Consider the following 19,406-nt stretch of genomic DNA (forward strand, 5'->3'; position numbering starts at 1 on the left):
ATTGCATACACACACACCACATACACACCATTCACATGCACACACACCACACATACACACTGACACATACAATACATACACTCACACCACATACAGACAATACATTCACATGCACATATACACACACATACATCACACACACCACACACACATCACACATGCCACACATATACTTACACACATACACTCACAGACACATAGGCTCACTCACATACACTCTCACACACATGCACACACACTTTCCCACTTCACTGCCAACTCCTCAGTGCTCTGCTGTCCAGTCCCCAGCATTCACCAGTCCTTGCCCCTTCGCCCATGAGCCAGGGTCACCCTCAGACTTTGATGGGTTTGCAGAAGAGAGCAGGGAAGGTATGTGCCCTGTCCAGGGTCCCAGCCTCCTGACTGCCGGGATTGCCGTGATTGCCCCTCTTTCTCTGGCCCGTGCCACGTCCCTCCCTCCCTCCTGGGGGTCTTCCCACCTTCCACTGGCCTGGCTCCCCTCCTCTGCTTTCCGGCATATATGGGTGGAGAGGCTCAGAAGTGGTTCTCTGACCTCTCCTCTCACGCGATCCAGCTCCCTGGGGATCTCTGTGCCTACTGCATCTCTCCCCACCTCTGGAGAAACCCCATCTCCAGTGTGAACCTCCTACCTGAGGTCCATGCCACCTGGAGCCAGGAGACCAGAACCGTGCCTCCTCCCGCCCCGGCCCCCACACCTGCTACCCCTCTGCATGTCCAACCTGACTGATGGCCGCGCCCCTACTCATTCTCCCGAGTCAGAAGTCTGACTAATCCTCGGGCTCCCCTTCCTCTCACTCCCTGCCCCCACCTACCCTCTGGCCAATTGGTTATTAAGGCCAGGTGACTTCTCTCCTACCTGCTGTAAGCAGCACTGCCCCCTTGTCTTGACTCAGGCCCCGGCCTCTCACCTGCACGGTTATCACATCCCCTCCACCTCACCTGGCCCCTGGAGGCTTCGATGACACCTTCTACCACCTCTCCCTCCACCGACGGGGCCCCTTGTCATTGGAAGCATTCCAGACTCCTTCCGTGGGCAGCTTCTTGGCCCTCGGTCACCCGCCCCAGGCTTGTTTTGATAAGTGTGGGCATTTCTGGAGTAATCGCTGCATGGCCCCTTTGAAAAGGACAGTGATCTCCTCTGCTCTTCCAAATACATGCTTCAGCAAACAGGTCTCTAGAAGGTCCTTAGGCAACCCTTCTCTCACAAACACCAAAACCTAAAACACAATACAACACCCAGCCTCTCAGCTGGCCTGCCCCCCGGCTGCTGATATGACATCCTCATCTCAGCAAGGGCCCTCCCTCCAGCACTGATCCTTCTACCAGCAGCACCCATGTCCCTGAACAGGTGAGAAGTGCACACTCTGAGTAGAGCTCAGCTCGCTGGGTCTGTCATCGTGGACCACAGCACGTGGCTAAAAGCGGGGCCTGTCACTAAACTGCCTGCGTTTCAAGCCCGTCTCTGCTAACTCCCTAGCTGCAGGACCCTGGGCGCGTGATTACACCTCTCTGTCCCTCAGCTTCCTATCTGTACAATGAGGATAAGTGAGGGGTTATGAAGGAGGGTGGTTAAAGTCTTACATGAGGTCATATAGGTAAAGCCCTTAGAGCAAATCTGGGCTCAGAGTACATTCTCAGGTTGGGATTTGGGTGAGCAGAGAAGGGAGAGGAGGACATCCTGGAAGGCAGAATGGCACAAGCAAGGGCACAGAGTCAGGACTGTGGGAATGATGAGGGCCAAGCCAGATGCTGGGGATGGTCTTTGCAAGGGGCCCACGTGGTGCCAAGGCCTGGCCCCTCTCCCAAGCTTGGCTTTCCTTCCACAGGATCGGCCATTGCCTACTCTGCATACACCTTCCCGGACGCGCTGGTGTGCACCACCTTCCATGACTACTACGTGGCTCTGGCTGTGCTGAACGCCACCCTCAGCACAGGACTCTCCTGCTACTCCAGGTACTGCGTGGCTCTGACCTCAGATGGCAGGGGAGGGAGGGCCTTGCATGCAGCTCCTGGGACTCTTTGAGGGAACCGGAAAGAGGTGGGCTCGTGGAAAGGGTGCTTGGGAACCTAGCACTCAGTTGCAGCTGGACTTCCCATTGTGGCAAAATCAGCTTCCTGGGCATGTAAGCACCAGCCCTCCATGCTCAGAGAGTCTCATACTTGGCTTAATACTCTGCTGCCTTTTTTTGTTGTTGCTTTTTTAGAGACAGAGTCTCACTCTGTCACCCAGGCTGGAATGCAATGGCATGATCTCAGCTCACTGCAACCCCCAGTTCCTGAGTTCAAGCAATTCTGCCTCAGCCTCCCATATAGCTGGGATTACAGGCACCCGCCACCAGCCTGGCTAATTTTTGTATTTTTTGTAGAGACAGGGTTTCACCATGTTGGTCAGGCTGCTCTTGAACTCCTGACCTCAGGTGATCCGCCCACCTTTGCCTCCCAAAGTGCTGGGATCACAGGCGTGCGCCACCGCGCCCGGCCAGTTTCATTGTTTTTGTGGTCAAGACAGGGTCTCACTCTGTGGCCCAGGCTGGTGCAACCTCAGCCTCCTGGGCTCGTCTGCTGCACTCTTAACAATCTGTAATCATTTTTGAACAAGGGGGTCCCTGCTCTTTGATTTGGTACCAGGCACTACAAATTATGTAGCTGGTTCTATTACTGGACAAGTCGCTTATCCTTGAACTTCAGTTTGCTCATTTATAAAATAAGGCTACAAATACCCCTGAGATAAATGGAAGGATTACAGGTAAGGTACCCAGGACTCTCAGCACAAACCTGGCACAGAGGAGATGACCCACTAATGTGTGGTTGCTCACGGTGACTGGGTGTGCCTGCCTCTGGGCATATGTGGTAGGTGATGAGTATTATTCAAATGCCCTATGCATCCCCCATCACTGTGAGTCAGGCCCAGCTTGCTGGCTCTAATTTCCACTGTTTTTTTTTTTTTTTTTTTTTTTTTTCTTTCAAGAAAACTCACTGGGGCATGACTGCAGGGAATGTGGTTATAAGAATAACTACACCCGTTTATTCAGCTCTCTGTAAAAGCAAACTGCACGGAAGTTCCTTTTCCCTAAAGGAAATCTCCTGCATGGTTGTGCTGGGGTGGCAGCTGTGGCTGAATAGTGCCAAGGCTGGCACTTCTGGGCTGGAGGGCTTTGGTACTGGTCAGGTAAGGTAGGCTGGCAGGCACATCTGAGTTCCTTGTCCCCCGCAGTGATAACTCCAGCGAGCCAGTGGAATCTCCCTGCCTCCACTTACCCCCCTCTCCCCAGGAAAAAACAGGGAGGTGAGATGTGCCCCATCTGGTAACTTCTCCAGAATGATTTTACCTCCAACTTCCTTGGGATGACACTTGGGATATATGGGGCCGAGGGAGAGCAGGCAGGTTTCACAAACTGGACAAACCAGATTTTTTGTTTTTGTTTTGTATTTTTAAATGGAAGGATAGATTCTGAAGCAGCATGGGGAATACTTGTTCCAACTTACCTTCTATTTACCTGCGCTGAGACGGGTTGGAAGCAGGGCGTTACCTTCCATGTGAGTGAAAGTCTCCTTTCTAGGAGTCCCTGCCATGGATGACAGGAGGCATAACACACACAGAAAATAATGCTGCAGAAAGAAGCCCAACGGAGATGAAGCCAGCCCCGAAGGCACAGTGCCCGGGTGCACAGGCTTATGGACGGGCCATGGTCCAGGAACCTGGACGCTCTTGGACCTGGTCTTTGGACCGGTCACGGCCCCTGTCTGCCTGACTCTCCCAGGGCTGTGTGGCTCTGGTGTTTGAAAGTTAGGATTAGACAGGGGAGCACCATAGGTTGAAGGAGCAGAAGAGGGCTTCACAAGTGTAAAAGAAAGTCTCGAGTGAGTTCAGGTGCCGTGGCTCACGCCTGTAATCCCAGTACTTTGGGAAACCCAGGTGGGTGGACTACCTGAGGTCAGGAGTTCGAGACCAGCCTGGTCAACTTGGTGAAACCCCATCTCTACTAAAAATATGAAAGTTAGCTGGGTGTGGTGGCGGGTGCCTGTGATCCCAGCTTGGAAGGAGTTTGAACACTTTAGCTGGAGAGGAGGACTCGAGAGGCTGAGGCAAGAGAATCTCTTGAACCTGGGAGGCAGAGGTTGCAGTGGGCTGAGATTGTGACACTGCACTCCAGCCTGGGCAATAGAGCAAAAAAAAAAAAAAAAAAATTGTATTTTTAGTAGAGACGGGGTTTTGACATGTTGGCCAGGCTAGTCTCGAACTCCTGAACTCAGGTGATCCACCCTCCTCAGCCTCCCAAAATGCTAGCATTACAGGTGTGAGCCACTGTGCCCAGCCTAGCTTGCTTTCTTCTAGCCAGGCGTCTTCTCTGATGGTTCAGATATAACAGATGGGGTCTTCTGAATGTGGCATGCCTGGTGTCTTTGGAGGAACTTGTCTGGCAGGCCAGCTTTGCCAGGCATCTCCTGGGTGCCTGAGTTTGGGGGCTTCTCCCTTTGCCAATGAAATGGATTATTTATTTATGGAACACATCTGTGGCTATTCCATCCATCCACCCCTCTACACACCCATCCAACATTCCTTAAATGCCTGCCATACTGCAGGTACTATGTTAGCAGCTGGGGGTGCCAGGAGGATGCCCTTGCCTTCAGAGAGCACCCAGTGCCATAGGAAAGACAGACTGCAGATGCCCCCAAAGGCCCATCATACTTTAGAGTGTGGCAGGAAGGAGTGTAATGTAAACAAATAATGATAAGGCAAAATGCCAGCTGCTGGGATACACAGAGTTCTGAGAAGTGGCATTATGATTGGATATTGAAGGAGGCTGGACACTTTTACTGGAGAGGAGGACAGAGTGACCAGCCTGGACAAGGGTGAGGACTGCAGAGAGGGTGGGCCAGCGTCGGGAAGCAGCAAGGTGCATCAGAGCTGCCAGAGTCTGCAAGGTGGATGGAGGAGAGCAGCTAGAGAGGGGCTTGGAGGGTGGGCTGGGGGCCTGTGAGTCCTTTGAGGATGGGCCCTTTGCTCATGAAGGATGAGAATCTCCAAGGGAAAAAATAAAAATCCTATGCACTCGGCTTCCCTGCCCTGAGGGGTTTCCAGTGTGTTAATAACAACTGAAGTGGGAGCTGAGGGGAGAGGGAGGTGGGGGGCTATGTTGGAATCGAAAGGGAGGAAGTGGGCACATGCCACACTCTTGCAGCGGGCATTCCAGCTGCGGCCCTTCCAGTGCCCTATGCACCTCGTCCTCGCCCCACGTTCCCTCACCCGTGGTTTTGCTGCTCTTACAAGCCCTGTCCTCCCCTCGTTCATTCCCTGCCTCTGCCTTGGGTGTCTGGGGACAAAGCTGACTTGTGTGCAGGAGTGATGCTGGCCCTGACTAAAATCAGCAGAAGCGGGTGGAGAGGAGGGTATGGGCATCTGGGGGCCTGGATTTCAGCCCTGCTCCTCCAGACTTGCTGTGTGGCCTCAGGGCAGTCACTGTCCCTTCTGGGCCTCAGGGTCTGCGTCTTCGACGAGGGCATCTGAGACGATGTCCTCTGGGTCCTCTCTGGTTTGGGCATCCTGCGATGCCAAGGCCTTAGTGTCTTCTCCAGGTTTCCTCTCCCAGCTGCCTTCCCCTCCCAGGCTCCACCCTGCCTCTCCCTCCTGCTCCATCCGGCCACTGGTGGGCAGGAGCAGGAAAGAACCACCTTCCCCTTCCCGAAGCACAGGGGGAGACCAGGAACCTCATTATCAGCCTGAGCGTTATCCTATGCTTGCCACAAAACCAGTATTGAAATGGCGTTTGTTCCATTGCAAGGCCGACCATTAAGGCCAATCTCAACGTAGAGAGCTTTGTCATGCCCTGAGTGGTTTTTGGTTCTTACTATCATGGACTTTGGTTCAAGTGAATATGTTCCAGAAGACTGCCTTCTCGTTCTGCAGCATTTGAGAGGAGAAATGAGAGAATGCATGCCCTCTTCATGGGTCTTGGAGCAAGGTGGGGGTGGCCGGGGACCTGGCCTGCTCAAGCCTGCACTGGAAAGGGCTGCCAGTCCCTTCAGGAATGTCAGTTACACGGTCAGTGCTGTGTATCACGAATCACTGACCATCTCCATCCAATGCATCCAACCATTGATTGCCTTTTTTTTTTTCAAAGAGCTGCTGAGTGAAAAACCCCTTGGTCAGAGCTGTGAGGGTGAGAGATTAATTTTCACCCATGAGCTCTGCTGTCAGGACAGCTTGGCAGTTGCTGAGGCAGCTCAAAGGGGTGGAGCTGACCTGGAAGGGGTTTGGGGTCAGCGCTGGAGGTAGAAGGCTCAGCAGGCATGGTTCTCAGACAGAAGCTTGGCCCGAGGATAAAGTGCTGCTATGGCCAGGTGCGAGCATGGGGAAATGTTCACATTCCTGCAGTTCTCCAGAATAAGGCAACTCCTACACAATAAAACAGCCATAACAGGCCGTGCGCAGTGGCTCACGCCTGAAATCCCAGCACTTTGGGAGGCCGAAGTGGGCGGATCACCTGAGGTTAGGGGTTCAAGACCAGCCTGGCCAACATGGTGAAACCCCTTCTAAAAATAAAAAATTAGCCAGGTGTGGTGGCGGCACACCTGTAGTCCCAGCTACTCAGGAAGCTGAGGCAGGAGCATCGCTTGAACCCGGGAGGCGGAGGTTGCAGTGATCTGAGATTGTGCCACTGCACTCCAGCCTGGGCTACAGAGTGAGACTCCATCTCAAAACAAAACAAAACAACCATAACCACCGCCCCACATGCATTCGTGTGTGCATCTCTGCAGTAGAACGATTTTTCCAAACGCCCACTAGTTTCAAGCCCGAGTTCTGGAATTTCAGTTGCTAATTCTTCCAGCTTTGTTGTCAGGGTTCAGAACAGGCTGTGATGAATCGACCCTCTAACCCAGTGTATGCAGCCAACGTCGTTCTGGGCAGAGCCCTGATTTCCTTACAGCAGCCTCTGGGCCCTCTGAGCACGCTGGGCTGTTCCCACCAGGGGGCTGGCTGCACGTGGAACGCCTCCGAGGAATCCACGGCTGTGGCTCTGCTCTGGCTGTGGCGACATCGCGTGGCCTGACGCGGAACTGCACCTTGGTAGCTGGCGGCCCCTCTCCCAGGCTACTGCCTTCTGCCTTTTTCTCTCTGTTGCTGTCTCTCTTCTGTTCTGCTTTTTTTCCTTCTTTTCTTTCCCTCTAGACTCGGCTTTGCAGCTGGAGAGGCTGGTCCGTTTGTCCCTGGGGAAACACTTTATCAGGCCGAGCGAAATGTTGTCTCAAGTCACAGAAAAATCCATGCTTTGGGGGATGGCCCTCGCCAGCCAGAGCCAGAGTTCTTCGAGTGTAAGTGGCCACAGGAGCCCTTAAGAGCAAGCCTGTCAACCCAGAGAGAGGGCAGGTGGTGGCAGGGCACAGGGAGGGAGGGGGCGGCCTGCCTCGGCGGGTCAGGGTCTGCTGGAGGACTGAGAAGGCAGGCGGGTGAGGCAGGTAGCAGTACTGTGTGCCTCTGCTCCGGGGCAGAGCAGGCTGGGAAGGGTGAAGGCTGGGCGGGCTCTGAGGCTGTCCAGCCTACTGCAGGAGGCAGAGGGGATGACATTTGGGAGCCAGAAAGACCAGGGTTTAAATCCTAGCTCTGCTTCTCATTGGCTCGTCTGATTTCTGACAGATCACCCAGAACCTGTTTGTTCCCTCCTGTTCCTATTTTCTGGACCAACATAGGTACAAGGTGGTGAAGGAGACAGAATGGCACCCCATGATGCAAGTTTAGAGCTGCCATTTAGTCTGTGTGACTGTGCAGTGCACAGTTTAAACACCTGATGGGCAGTGTTTCACAAAATCTTTACAACAAGGCTGTGACGAGGTACAGCCATTGTCTCTGTTACACCTGAGGATCAGGAGGTACACAAAGGTTAGTGACCTGCCGAGGTCACATGGTTGTGAAGGGCAGAGTCGGGATTTGAACCCAGTGTGTCCCGATCAAGCCCTCCACGCGAAATCACAGTGCTGTGCTGCCTCACCTGTCCTGGAGTTTGGCTGTGGTTCTTTTTTTTGGGGCGGGGGGGGGGATGATGCATCCGAGTCCATTCTCCTTGAGCTTCTCACCTGGTATGTGCCATGTGCGTGTGTGACTTACTGGCAGGGTCAGGAAAGAAGGAACATGAAAGTGGGCTGGAGTGAAGTTGGGGCTTGTCCTGGGAGGCTGTGGGGCTTCTTGGGGTACACAGAGTTGGCCCTTTCCCCGGAAACAGGAATCCCTGGGTGGCCGTTTGTGCTCGCTCAGTTGCCCTGAGGACTGAGTGGAGCACACTAGCCTGGAGAATGTCCGCGTCCTCAGACCTGCTTCTGTGCTGGGTCCCGGGGATCCATGCCTGACCAGACCTGGGGCCTGCCTGAGGAGGGTTCCACAGCTGCCTGATGTGGGAGTCCCTGCATACTCCTTGCTGAGGGATAAGGCAGCTTATGGTCGGGTGGCTTTACTGGCTCATAAGAGGCATGGGCAGCCTGGACAGGGGACATGGGTCTGGGCTCAGAGGGAATACAGATGGCATTTGAAGGAGAAAGAACAGGCTTGTGGACTGGGACTGAGGTTCTTAGAAGCAGAGGTGGGAGCCACAGCAGGACACAGACCCCATCCCTGCAGAGAGTGTGATGAGGGGCAAAACTGGCAGCAAAGGCTGAAAGGGCCCCAGTGCATGCATTGCCTCTGCAGACGGCATCAGAGCAGCCACCCCGAGAGCCTCGGTGCGTGGCTCTGCATCCACTGTACTGGGTTCCTTACCCTGCAGTCCTATGGGCCCTGAGGGAGGACAGAGCCCTCCACAGTACATCTCAGCATTGATGCGGGGATTATACCTGTCCCTACTACCTGGCCTTGGCTGCCCAACCAGCACCCGTGAGCACTTCCTTACCAAGGCCTCAGTTCTGGGCTGTGGTTTTGTGCAGAGACCCTCCTTGCCTGCCTCCCCATGTCCTCCCAGGGTGCAGCCTGCCCTCGGTGCTGCCCAGCTCCCGATACCCTGAGCTGCTGCCCCAGGCTGGGCCCAAGTCAGCTGAGGCCCTGTCATGTGCTGTCCAGGGGGACCTGCCTGTCTTCTCAACAATCGGCGTCACTTGTTTTATTGTTGCTGTCAGCTGTCTTTAGATTGTAGGTTGGGTAAGGATGGCAACGAAGGAGAGAAGGAAAGACTTCATGTTTATTTAGTTTTCCCAAGCCAAGTATCCCCGTGTGTGGTATAAACATTCCAGAAAGCTCTCCAAGGATCAAATTCCTACTTGAACCCAGGTCTCCTTCATGACAATACCCGGCCTCCAACTAGATGGGTGCATCTCTGCCTTTGCAGTGTGCTCCCCAAGAGTCTGTGCCAGTGGGCCCCCCTTTCCCCCTACCTGTTCCGTGTCCCCATAGTAACTAGGGTTTTAAAAGGCTCTTTGGCAGTTGCATAACTTGGCCCTCAAAGGGTTTCTGCCCAGCACCTCCTTTCTGGTGTAGTCTAGACACCACTGCTTCCCAACATCAGGAGGGGGTCTCTCTGGAGATCTTTTTGCATCTGAAGTTGTGTCACTTTCATCGGGGTGGGAGGAATGGACGAGGCTGGTGGAGAAGCTGCTGGCCATAGGAGCTTATACAGAAATGCTTGTCCTCTGTTGATAACCAGGCACTCGGTGTGTATGCATGTGCATGTGTAATTTACTGAGATGCTTTTCATTCCATTTCCTCCCCACTTTCTTTCCCTGATTTAGGTTTCTTGAAATCCAGAAGCCCAGACTCTGTAAGGTGATTCGTGTCCTCGCCTTTGCTTATCCCTACACCTGGGACTCCCTCCCCATCTTCTACAGGGTAAGGACTGGCTGCAAATCCTCTCTGCCTGTTGGCAATGCCAGGAAGTCAGTTGCTTCCTGAGCTTCTGGGAAGCTCATAACACTGCAATGCGAACCATAGAACAAAACAGGAGTTGAGACCCAGGTGCTGCCTTGGTGGCACTTGAGGAGTGGTTAGGAGATGGCATAAACACAGAGGCCCTGACAGACAATACAACTGGGGGCTTGGGAATGTCGGAGAGCCAGGCAGAGCAGGCAGCCTGGGGCTTTGGGGGTGAGCAGGCAGCCTGGGGCTTTGGGGTGAGCAGGAGGGCGAGCTCTGCAGGCAGATCTCCAATACCTGCTGTCAGACCCTGGGCAAATTCTCTACACCTTGATTTCCCTCATCTGTAAATTGGGCCTGATTACACCTCATGGGCCATGGGGAGGGTGACACGGAGAACAGGTAAAGTGCTGACTGGTAGCAGGAGTTTGGGAGTGCATGATTCTATCATCAAGTAGTATGTGGTTAGTATTGAAGGAAAAGGTATGAATGAGGGTCTTAAAGGTGTGATGGGAATGAGATGGAAACCATAAAGGAAAAGGGTGTAGGAGGGACAACAAGCAGGACAAGAAGGGGAAAGTCCATGCACTTTCAAACCATATAAGCTTGAGTTCAAATTCTGGTCCCACTGCTCACTGGCGGTGTGACCTCAGGCAGGGCACACAACTCTCTGAGCCTCAGTTTAGTTTCCTCATCTGTACCTGAGAGTACCAGCCCCTCCTTTGTATCGGGTAATGACGATTAATCAAAACAATGGATCTAATAGGCCCTGCGGTGCCTGTCTAGTACCCAGTGACGCTCCCTCCTAGAGGCAGTGTCCTGTGGGTTTGAAGACTGAAGCCCAGATGGCAGGGCTGAGGGGCATGGGGAGGGGCAGAGCTCCACCCAGAAGCTGGGGCATTGAGCACATTCTCTGTGCTCTGCCTCTGTGGATCTGAGGGAGCCCCAAAGATGGAGGTGCCACCCGTTCCCCTTACTCCTTCCTCGGCGCAGACCACACACAGGAAACCGAAAGCAGGCACAGCAATTCTGTCCCATGCACCTCCAAATCAGGCAGTGCAGGTCCTATGTTGTGACAAACGCCGTGTGCTTCTGGCATGTGGCTGAGTCAGAGGAGGGCAGAGGGAAGGGAAGGTCCAATTCTAAGTGGCGATGTTGATGCTGGAATCAGCCTGCCTGGATTCAGATGCGGACTTCGCTTCTGAGTAAGTGACGTGCAAGTCACTTTCTGGCCCACTTTCCTCATCTACAAAACGGGGAAAGTAAGAGTCTGCCTTATGGTAATTGTGGCTCAGATGAAACGATGCATGATAGAGGCCTGGCCTGCTGCCCTTGGTAACTGCTAGGTACTACGGCTGTTTATAACAATAATACAAAAACTGTATGTAGCTCTGAAACAGTATAGTGGCCATGATTGATACTTTTGGATGATTCAGAAGGCCTGTCAAGGATTTCTAGGCCTTAAAGCCTTAATTAGGAGTACCAGTTCAGTGGATGTGCTGATAAAAAGCGGGTTCTGGTTTGAATCAACCACTTCTTACTATACGGTTGTACCTTCAACAACACAGGTTTGAACTTAACATGGATTTTCCTCCACCTCTGCCACTCATGAGACAGCAAGACCAACCCTTTTCTTCTTCCTCCTCCTTGAAATTTTCTCAGTAACACTTGCTTTTCCCTAGCTTACTTTATTGTAAGAACACAGCATAGTGTATAATACAAAGTATGTGTTAATTGACAGTTTGTTACAGGCAAGGCTTCCAGTCAACAGGAGGCTATTAGTAGTTAAGTTTGGAGAAGTCAAAAGTTGTACATGGACTTTTGACTGCAGGGGGTCAGTGCCCCTAGCCTGTATGTTAAGGGTCAAATGTACTCACATTTTATCCCCAGAAAGAGTAGCAATTATCTAACAGGATTTTTTACCTTTCTTTTCCTTTCCCATTCATTCCTTCTTTCCTTTTTTTCCCCCTTCAGTAAGTAAATAACCCAAAACTCTTATGAGCATTTGGGGGATTGAAATACAATAGTCTTGAGTCTCAGCCGACCACACTCAAGGTAGGAGTTCCATTCACGTGGTACCTGAGTTTCCTCTCCCAGGCCACCGACCTGAGGAGGCGAGGCCTTGGCCTCTGGAGTTTGTGTGTGTGTGCTGACATGTGTGGGTGTCAGAGCCCCCGAAGTCCCAGCTCCAGGTGCTGAGAAGGAAGAGGGCCTGCCTCAGGTCTGTCCTCTCAAGGCCTGATGTTTCTTCAAACACCTGCAGCTATTCCTGTTCTCAGGGGAGAGTGCACAGAATGAAGCCACCTTGTACCACCAGAAGCACGTGATCATGACCCTCCTGGCCTCTTTCTTGTACTCTGCGCACCTGCCAGAGCGCCTAGCCCCGGGACGCTTTGACTACATCGGTGAGTGCTACTTTATTCATTGCCCTCCTGGCTGGGAAGGCTCCCGTCCCTGACTCCAGCGCATGTAGCTGCAAAGGCAGCGATGGGCAGGGATAGAGGCCAAGGTGAGTGACATTGCAAGTTGACAGAGGCCAGGATGTCCACAGCAGGTGCACTGTTAGGTAGCATGGGCAGGATGGAGGGCAGGTGGACCCAGGAGCCTAAAGCATTCTGATGGAGTGTGGAGCCAGTGTGTCCTATTGTCATGTAGAACATGGAATCCCATTATTAAATGAACATTTGATAATGTTAGTGGGGCTGGGCTTGGCGGCTCACACATGTAATCCCAGCACTTTGTGAGGCCAAGGTGGGCAGATTACTTGAGCCTGTGCTGCAGGCAATCCTGAGCAACATAGTGAAACTCTGTTTCTAAAAAAAAAAAAATACAAAAGTTAGCCGGGTGTGGTGGCATGCATCTGTGGTCCCAGCTACTTGGGAGGCTGAGGCAGGAGGCTGGCTTGAGCCTGGGAGGTCGAGGCTACAGTGGGCCATGATCATGCACTGCACTCTAGTCTGGGTGAGAGAGGTCTTATCTGAAGAAAAAATAAAAAGAACATTGGGGGCAGCTGTGGAGAGGAAGAGGAAAGACAGGATGAAGATGGCTCTGAAGGTACCAGACAGGGGGCTGTGCAGAAAAGGGGAAAGGCGACAGCGTCCGTCTTTGTCTTGAGCATGGTGGGTGGGAGGGGGCCAGGAGTCGTGGTAGAGCAGCGGTTTCTCAAGGGGTGGTCATTAGCCAAGCATCAGCATTATCTGAGAACACGCAGATTCTCAGGCCCCACCTCAGACCTCCTGAACCAGAAACTCCCAAGAGTGGAACCCGGTACTCACACAGAGGCTGAGTCATCCTCCAGATGAACCTGAGCTCACTGAAGATGATGTGGGGTGGAGAGACGGTGTCAGGGTCACGGGGGTTTCCACCTGCTGGCAGAGCTCTTTCCCCCTTTCTGTCTAGGGAAGGTGGCGGGGGCATGCAGCATGTGCCTCCTCCGCCCTGGCTCTGGGACTGGATAGGAGGAGGCACCCTTGCATCACTCCTGGTGAGGCGAACAAGACTTTGGGGTGAGAGTTCCTTAGATGAGTACATGGGAATCAAAGGGCCAGTCATTGTCCCCATGAGGGCAGGAAGCTTGCTTCTCCCCAAGCCCATTTTGTCCCTGATTTTCCATCTCCTTCCACCAAGAGATGTGGCCAGATGTGGTTTATTTGATCCGATTAAAGTTTTAGCTCCTTTCCTTCTTTTGTTGTGTCAGAAAGGGTTGTAACTAGCAAAATGCTTAGAGGGCACATTTCCAAAAAGGAGGAAAAGGAGAGGCCAGGGAATAGGAGTCACCAGCACCCTGACTGCCATGTCCACCTCCCCAGCCCCCCTTGATGAAGTAGAGGTGGCTGTGTAGCGAGTCTTGGGGGATGCAGGAAAAAGAGCCCTGGGCCTTCTTTTGCTACCACTCAGGTTTCTTAACATTTTATTTCTTCATTTCTATGTATCCTCTTGGGCCTAGGGGTACAGAGCTGAAAAACACCCCTGGGGGGAACATTTCCTAGACAATAGTTCATGACAGATCATTAAGATTTGGGACATTGTTAGTCCTTAACTAACAGAGTCTGCTGGAGGTGGGAGTCCCTCTCTGGCCATGAGCCCCAGATTTCCTGGGAAGTGCTGGCCTGGCATGGTTTGGCCCACAGGAAGCTCCTCCCTATTCCTGTTAGGCAGGATTGTTGAAATCACTCTTCCTGCTGCAGCCACATTTCAGATACATCCAATGCTGATGGTTCTTTCTGTCTTTTATCTCATGCTCCACTGGAGACAGGCTTGAGCCTCAGCTGGAGAAGGTGCTAGTTACCGGCTCTGCCCTGTGTTCTGAGAGCACAGCTCTCTGCTGGAGAAGAAACCACTTTGCTGTATCACATACAGATTCGGAAATCGTACACAGCCCACTAGTGTAGCCTGAGTAAGGCAGCTGTGGCAGCTCCAGGCACATCTTCTTCCTGGGAGACAGATACTGGGGGCGTCACAGCTCCCTGCTGTAGGAAACTTATCCACTTGAGAATCCTCGACCCTTCTACATTCTTATTCTGACTCTGCTCCTGCTCAATCGTGGAGGTGGCCAGGCTGCTTCAGTCCTAGGACACATTTATTGAATATTTCTTCTGAGATAGGTCCTGGGGGTGCAAGACTGAAGTTTCTATTTTTCTAGAGATGGGATCTCCCTGTGTTGCCAGGCTGTATTGACCAGGCTGGTCTCAAACTCCTGGGTTCAAGCAATCCTCCTTCCTTGGCCTCCCAAAGTGCTGCGATTACAGGTGTGAGCCACCATGCCCAGGCTTTTTATTATTATTTTTTAAAACCAAAGGAGAATCCTTATTTAACTCTTATGTTGTATTAGTTCGCTAGGGCTGCCATAATAACGTATCACAGACTGGGTCTCAACAACTGAAATTTATTTTCTCACAATTCTGGAGGCTGGAAATCTGAGATTGAAGTGTTGGCAGGGTTGATTTCAATGGGGGCCTCTCTCTTTGGCTTGTTGATGGCTGCTCTTTCCATCTGTCTTCATGTGGTCTTTTTCTCTGTGTATGTGCATGTCTGTGTCCTAACCTCCTTTTCTTATAAGGGCACCAGTCATAGTGCATTAGGCCCATCTTAGAGACCTCATTTTCACTTGTTTCTCTAAAGATCCTATCTGCAAACATGGTCTCATTCTGGGGATTAAGACTTCAGCACATGTATTTTTCAGGGACATCATTCAGCCCATAACACATGTGGTCTCCTCTTTACTCCTGGGGTCTGAGGGTTGTCCTCCAAACTGCCCCTGACCCTAGGCATTGGACTTGTTTTCTCACCAACTGCCGACCACCCAGCATGTCCCTGTGCACTCCCACTGCCCTCTACTTGGCTCCCATCCTGTGTGATGAGCACCATGTGAGCTGGGTCCAGCATGGCATCAGGGAGGAAGAGTCCTGGTCATGTCTGTGATTCACTAGCAGTGAGGAGAGCTCCACTTGGTCAGTGGCCAACAGAAAATTCAGCCAGCTTCTCCTTCAGCATTAAAGTGGGACTCTGAGCTGATCAGTGCTGGCTCTCAGGAGATGACCTTTGGCAGAAAGTGGTACCTAATTTTTTCATCTGAAAAATGAGACTAGTAGATAAGTTGTTTTAAAAAAGAATTTGGATTTGGTTTCTCTGGTGGCCCTTTTATTTTTCTCACATTGCTTCTTAAAAATAAACTTATTGGCTGGGTGTGGTAGCTCACGCCTGTAATCCAAGCACTTTGGAGGCCAAGGCGGGCAGATCACCTGAGGTTGGGAGTTTAAGACCAGCCTGACCAACATGGTGAAACCCCGTCTTAAAAAAAATAAAAATAAACTTATTATCACTTCTCAGCCTTTTGGCTAAGATCAAGTGTAAAATAGGTTTATTAAGGTATATTTCACATATTCAATAATTCCCTGATGTCAAGTATACAATTTAATGATATTTTCAGTAAAGTCACCATACATCAGTTTTAGAACATTTTCGTCCCCTCCATCAGACCCATGCACAGTTAATCCCTATTCTCACCCTGCTTGAGGCAGCCATCAGTCTACCCTCTGTCTTTACAGATTTGCATATTCTGGACATTTCATATAAAAGGAATCATAAAATATGTGGTCTCCCGTCTGTTTTCTTTCACATAGCATCATTTTTGCATACATACTATGGCATGTATCAGTACTCATTCCTTCTAATTGCTGATATTGATGGCCTTTTGTGTTTGCCGTAGGTCACAGTCACCAGCTATTTCATGTGTGTGTGATCCTGGCCACGCACCTGCAGATGGAAGCCATACTTCTGGACAAGACTCTGAGGAAGGAATGGCTCCTGGCCACCTCCAAGCCCTTCTCTTTCTCTCAGATAGCTGGAGCCATACTTCTGTGCATCATCTTCAGCCTCAGCAACATAATTTATTTCTCTGCTGCTCTGTATCGGACTCCTGAGCCAGAATTACGTAAAAAAGAAACATGATTCAGACCATAAGCTTTTCATGCCAGATGTCAACATTAAGCTGCAACACCTTAACCACCATAAGCCGGAGGTGGTTACAGCTTATAATGGCCTAAAATATTCATAACGGTTGGTGTCTTTTGTGTCTTTTGAATGAATTCATTTCAAAAAGGTATTCAGCTAGAGAACATTCTCTAAATGTATACTGATTCTGTGTGTGTGATTTTAAAAGGAGAACATGGTTCAAGCAAGTCCTTGTTAAAGCAAACTATTGACATTTCGTTAATTTTAAAATTACTGAAAATGGGGTTTTTAATTCTGTTTAAACAATTGGATTAAGCATATCACCCTGGAGCTTTGCATTACTCTTTAAAAAGGAATCTTTCTTCATTTGATAAATTTCATGTAGCGAAGCTTCTCTCAAGAGCTCTCGCAGTGGCCTGTCAACTACTGTGGGAGATTGAGCTAGGTCAGTCACTAGGAGGATCTGTGGAAGGAAGTTGGTCACTGAGAGCCTTGGGGACTGGGAAAACATTCCAGAATGAAGAGACCTGTTTGGGGAGGGGTCTTCTTTCCTTCTTCACCTAGTGAAGGGCGAACAGAAGGAGAGTCTTCTCTTCCCACAAGTCCATTCTGTCTTCAAGGTGCAAGTTCTCATGTCATCATGGATTTGGAGTTTGTCACTTTTTTTTTTCTTAAAAGTCCACCGTGGGGTGTCATGTGTTCTGTTATGCTCTGTTTTCTGGTTGCCAGTTTGATCTGCAAAGTATTATTTGGAGCAGGTAAAATGTGTTAAACTATAAGAGTTGGCTGAGTTAATCCCAATTAGTTGTGCTCATCTGCCACCTTTTCAATCAATGGAAATTGCTATATTTGGGGATGTCATACATTTGATATTGCTTCAGCATTTCAAATATGCTGCAAAATTTAGTATCCATGCGCATAGGATGTTAATGTCCTTGCCAGTGGGGTGGTCACATATAGTGTTCTGAAGCTTTACAGGGAACCAGAAACATCCAGTAATCTTGTAACAGATGTGGACTCCTGGGGAAAACCAGGGTGTTCTGCTTCACTAGGCTAAATGTAGGTTTTGTAGAGGAGAGCTGCACTGGAGCAAGGCTCCCAGGTGATCCTAATGCAGGAGGGCCACAGGCCAAACTTGAAGAACTGCTAGTGTTACACGTTCCAGAAAATATTGGACCTCTCAGCCTTGTTTTGCCTGATCTCAAGTTTTAGCAACTCGCCAACAAAGGTGTAAGCCCCATTTTATGTTCCAGAGTTTTCTACTCTGAATAGTTCTGAAACACGGAGCATTTTCTCATTTTTTGCATTACTGATTAAAGTTCAGTATTTCATGGTGTTTCCAGGGAACACAGAAATGCCGGTGCAAGACAACTTTTGACAGAGGCCCGTCAAAGCCTGTTCTGCACTTGGTAATGACTTAGGGGGCCTTCCTCAAATTGCAGGATCCTCTTTGCTGACTCAGGAATACCCTATGTCTTAGACTACTGCCTCTACCATTAACTAGCCCAGACATTTGAATGGCCTTGTAAGTAGCTCACTGTCTAATCCTCTAAGGACAAGTAACAATTTATATTGGATGAGAGTGGTCAAGAAATATGATTTTATTAGTTTTATTATTTGTTTACTTCCTCTGGGGAAGACAGACTGATAAAATTATACGGGCTGGTAAATTTTTGGCACATTAATTGCAAGCTGCATGACAAAATTTGTTTTTTTTGGCAACAACCTGCCATTTTTAGTGGAATTCCACAACAGCAGGGTCTGTGGGCTTCCAGTTCATCTTACTGCAACTTCAAGTTTATGGCAAAAACAGCTCAAAGTTTAAATTCCCCTTTCTATGAATGCCAAAAACATGCAGTGTTTTTAATTCTCTCCTTTATAGATAACAAAATAATGTTTAGCTCAGTAAAAATTGAAATAATGAGTGATCAATCTGAAGGATTTTGGGATTATTTCATCTTTGCTTATGTTGCTTTTTCACATGCTTAATGATGAAAATGAAATGTTAAATCAACAAAATAAGATCAAGGGTTTCATAACATTTTTGTAAGTTTGGCAAACATTAGTCCTGTATACTTTTGGGGACAGCGTTATAAATCAGAATTTTACGACAGTTGGCAGTACACTGATTTGGAAGCTTCCAGTGCAAAATGAGAATGGGTTCAAATATACTAATGATCATTAAGTATTAAGTAATAGGCATTAGATGTCTAATGTGAGTATAGTTCCATCCAAGCCATCTCAGAAAGCCTAAAACGTTGGCAGGGAGTCAGCTGAAGGCCTCACTGGAGCTGGTCTCAATTTTTAAAAAGTGTCTCACTACACTTAAGAGATGTGACACATTTCCATTGATAACAATTGCTCACCATGGCATTGTCTCAAAAAAGACTATGGTCAGGAGGGTGACACATTCCTAATGGGATGTACCTCTCCATCCCCTTGCTTGAGAAGCACTACTCTAAAATTTACCAGACCTTACAACTGTGTTAAACTTGAATGTGTATGAATGAAGCCATACAGTCAACTTTACCTCCCTTCACTCTTTGAAGGGTTTCCATTTCCATTGCTCAGTTTTTAGAAAATAATTCTCATCTTTTTTCTTAAGAAGTTAATTTGTGGCTGGTCTGAAGGTAGTAAGTTAGCTAAATTGATTGTCACAGTCAGTCATAGATCAAGCTCCTTGTTCTTTCCTTCTTCTCACTACTATACTTGACTCTAGTCTTAAAAGAAAGGAAGAAAGAATGAATGAATCTGTGGCCGGGTGCAGTGGCTCAGTGGCTCATGCTTGAAGTCCCAGCACTTTGGGAGGCTGAAGTGGGAGGACTGCTTGAACCCAGGGGTGCGAGGCCAGCCCTGGCAATAGAGTCAGATACTGCCTCTATAAAAACATCTAAAAGCTAGCTGGCTATGGTGCTGCACACCTGTAGTCCCAGCTACTGTGGAGGGTGATGTGGGGGGACTTTTGAGCCCAGGAGTTGGATGCTGCAGTGAGCTGTGATTGCACCATTGCACTCTAGATTGGGAGACAGAGCGAGACCCTGCCTCAAATTGAAAAAAAAAGAAGTGAATTTGTAATTGTTGGTGGGACGTTGTGGGAAAT

The 19,406-nt window shown here is 50.0% G+C and overlaps 1 protein-coding gene across 6 annotated transcripts in view; it reads left to right on the forward strand.

Annotated features, from left to right (window-relative positions):
* The window catches only part of PAQR5 (progestin and adipoQ receptor family member 5), a 92,134-nt gene extending 73,890 nt beyond the window's left edge, over nucleotides 1-18,244 (forward strand). For all 6 annotated transcript variants that reach the window (XM_032244635.1, XM_032244636.1, XM_032244637.1 and 3 more), the window contains 4 exons: nucleotides 1,848-1,974; nucleotides 9,733-9,829; nucleotides 12,117-12,258; nucleotides 16,062-18,244. In XM_032244635.1, the coding sequence (XP_032100526.1) occupies nucleotides 1,848-1,974; nucleotides 9,733-9,829; nucleotides 12,117-12,258; nucleotides 16,062-16,303 (608 nt within the window). In that variant the 3' untranslated portion in view covers nucleotides 16,304-18,244. The remainder of the gene's footprint in view (nucleotides 1-1,847; nucleotides 1,975-9,732; nucleotides 9,830-12,116; nucleotides 12,259-16,061) is intronic.
* The last annotated feature ends 1,162 nt before the right edge of the window (nucleotides 18,245-19,406 follow it).

The sequence above is a fragment of the Sapajus apella genome, unplaced genomic scaffold (genome assembly GCF_009761245.1).
Source record: "Sapajus apella isolate SASKATOON/1434 unplaced genomic scaffold, GSC_monkey_1.0 scaffold55, whole genome shotgun sequence".
NCBI classification, from domain to species: Eukaryota; Metazoa; Chordata; class Mammalia; order Primates; family Cebidae; genus Sapajus; species Sapajus apella.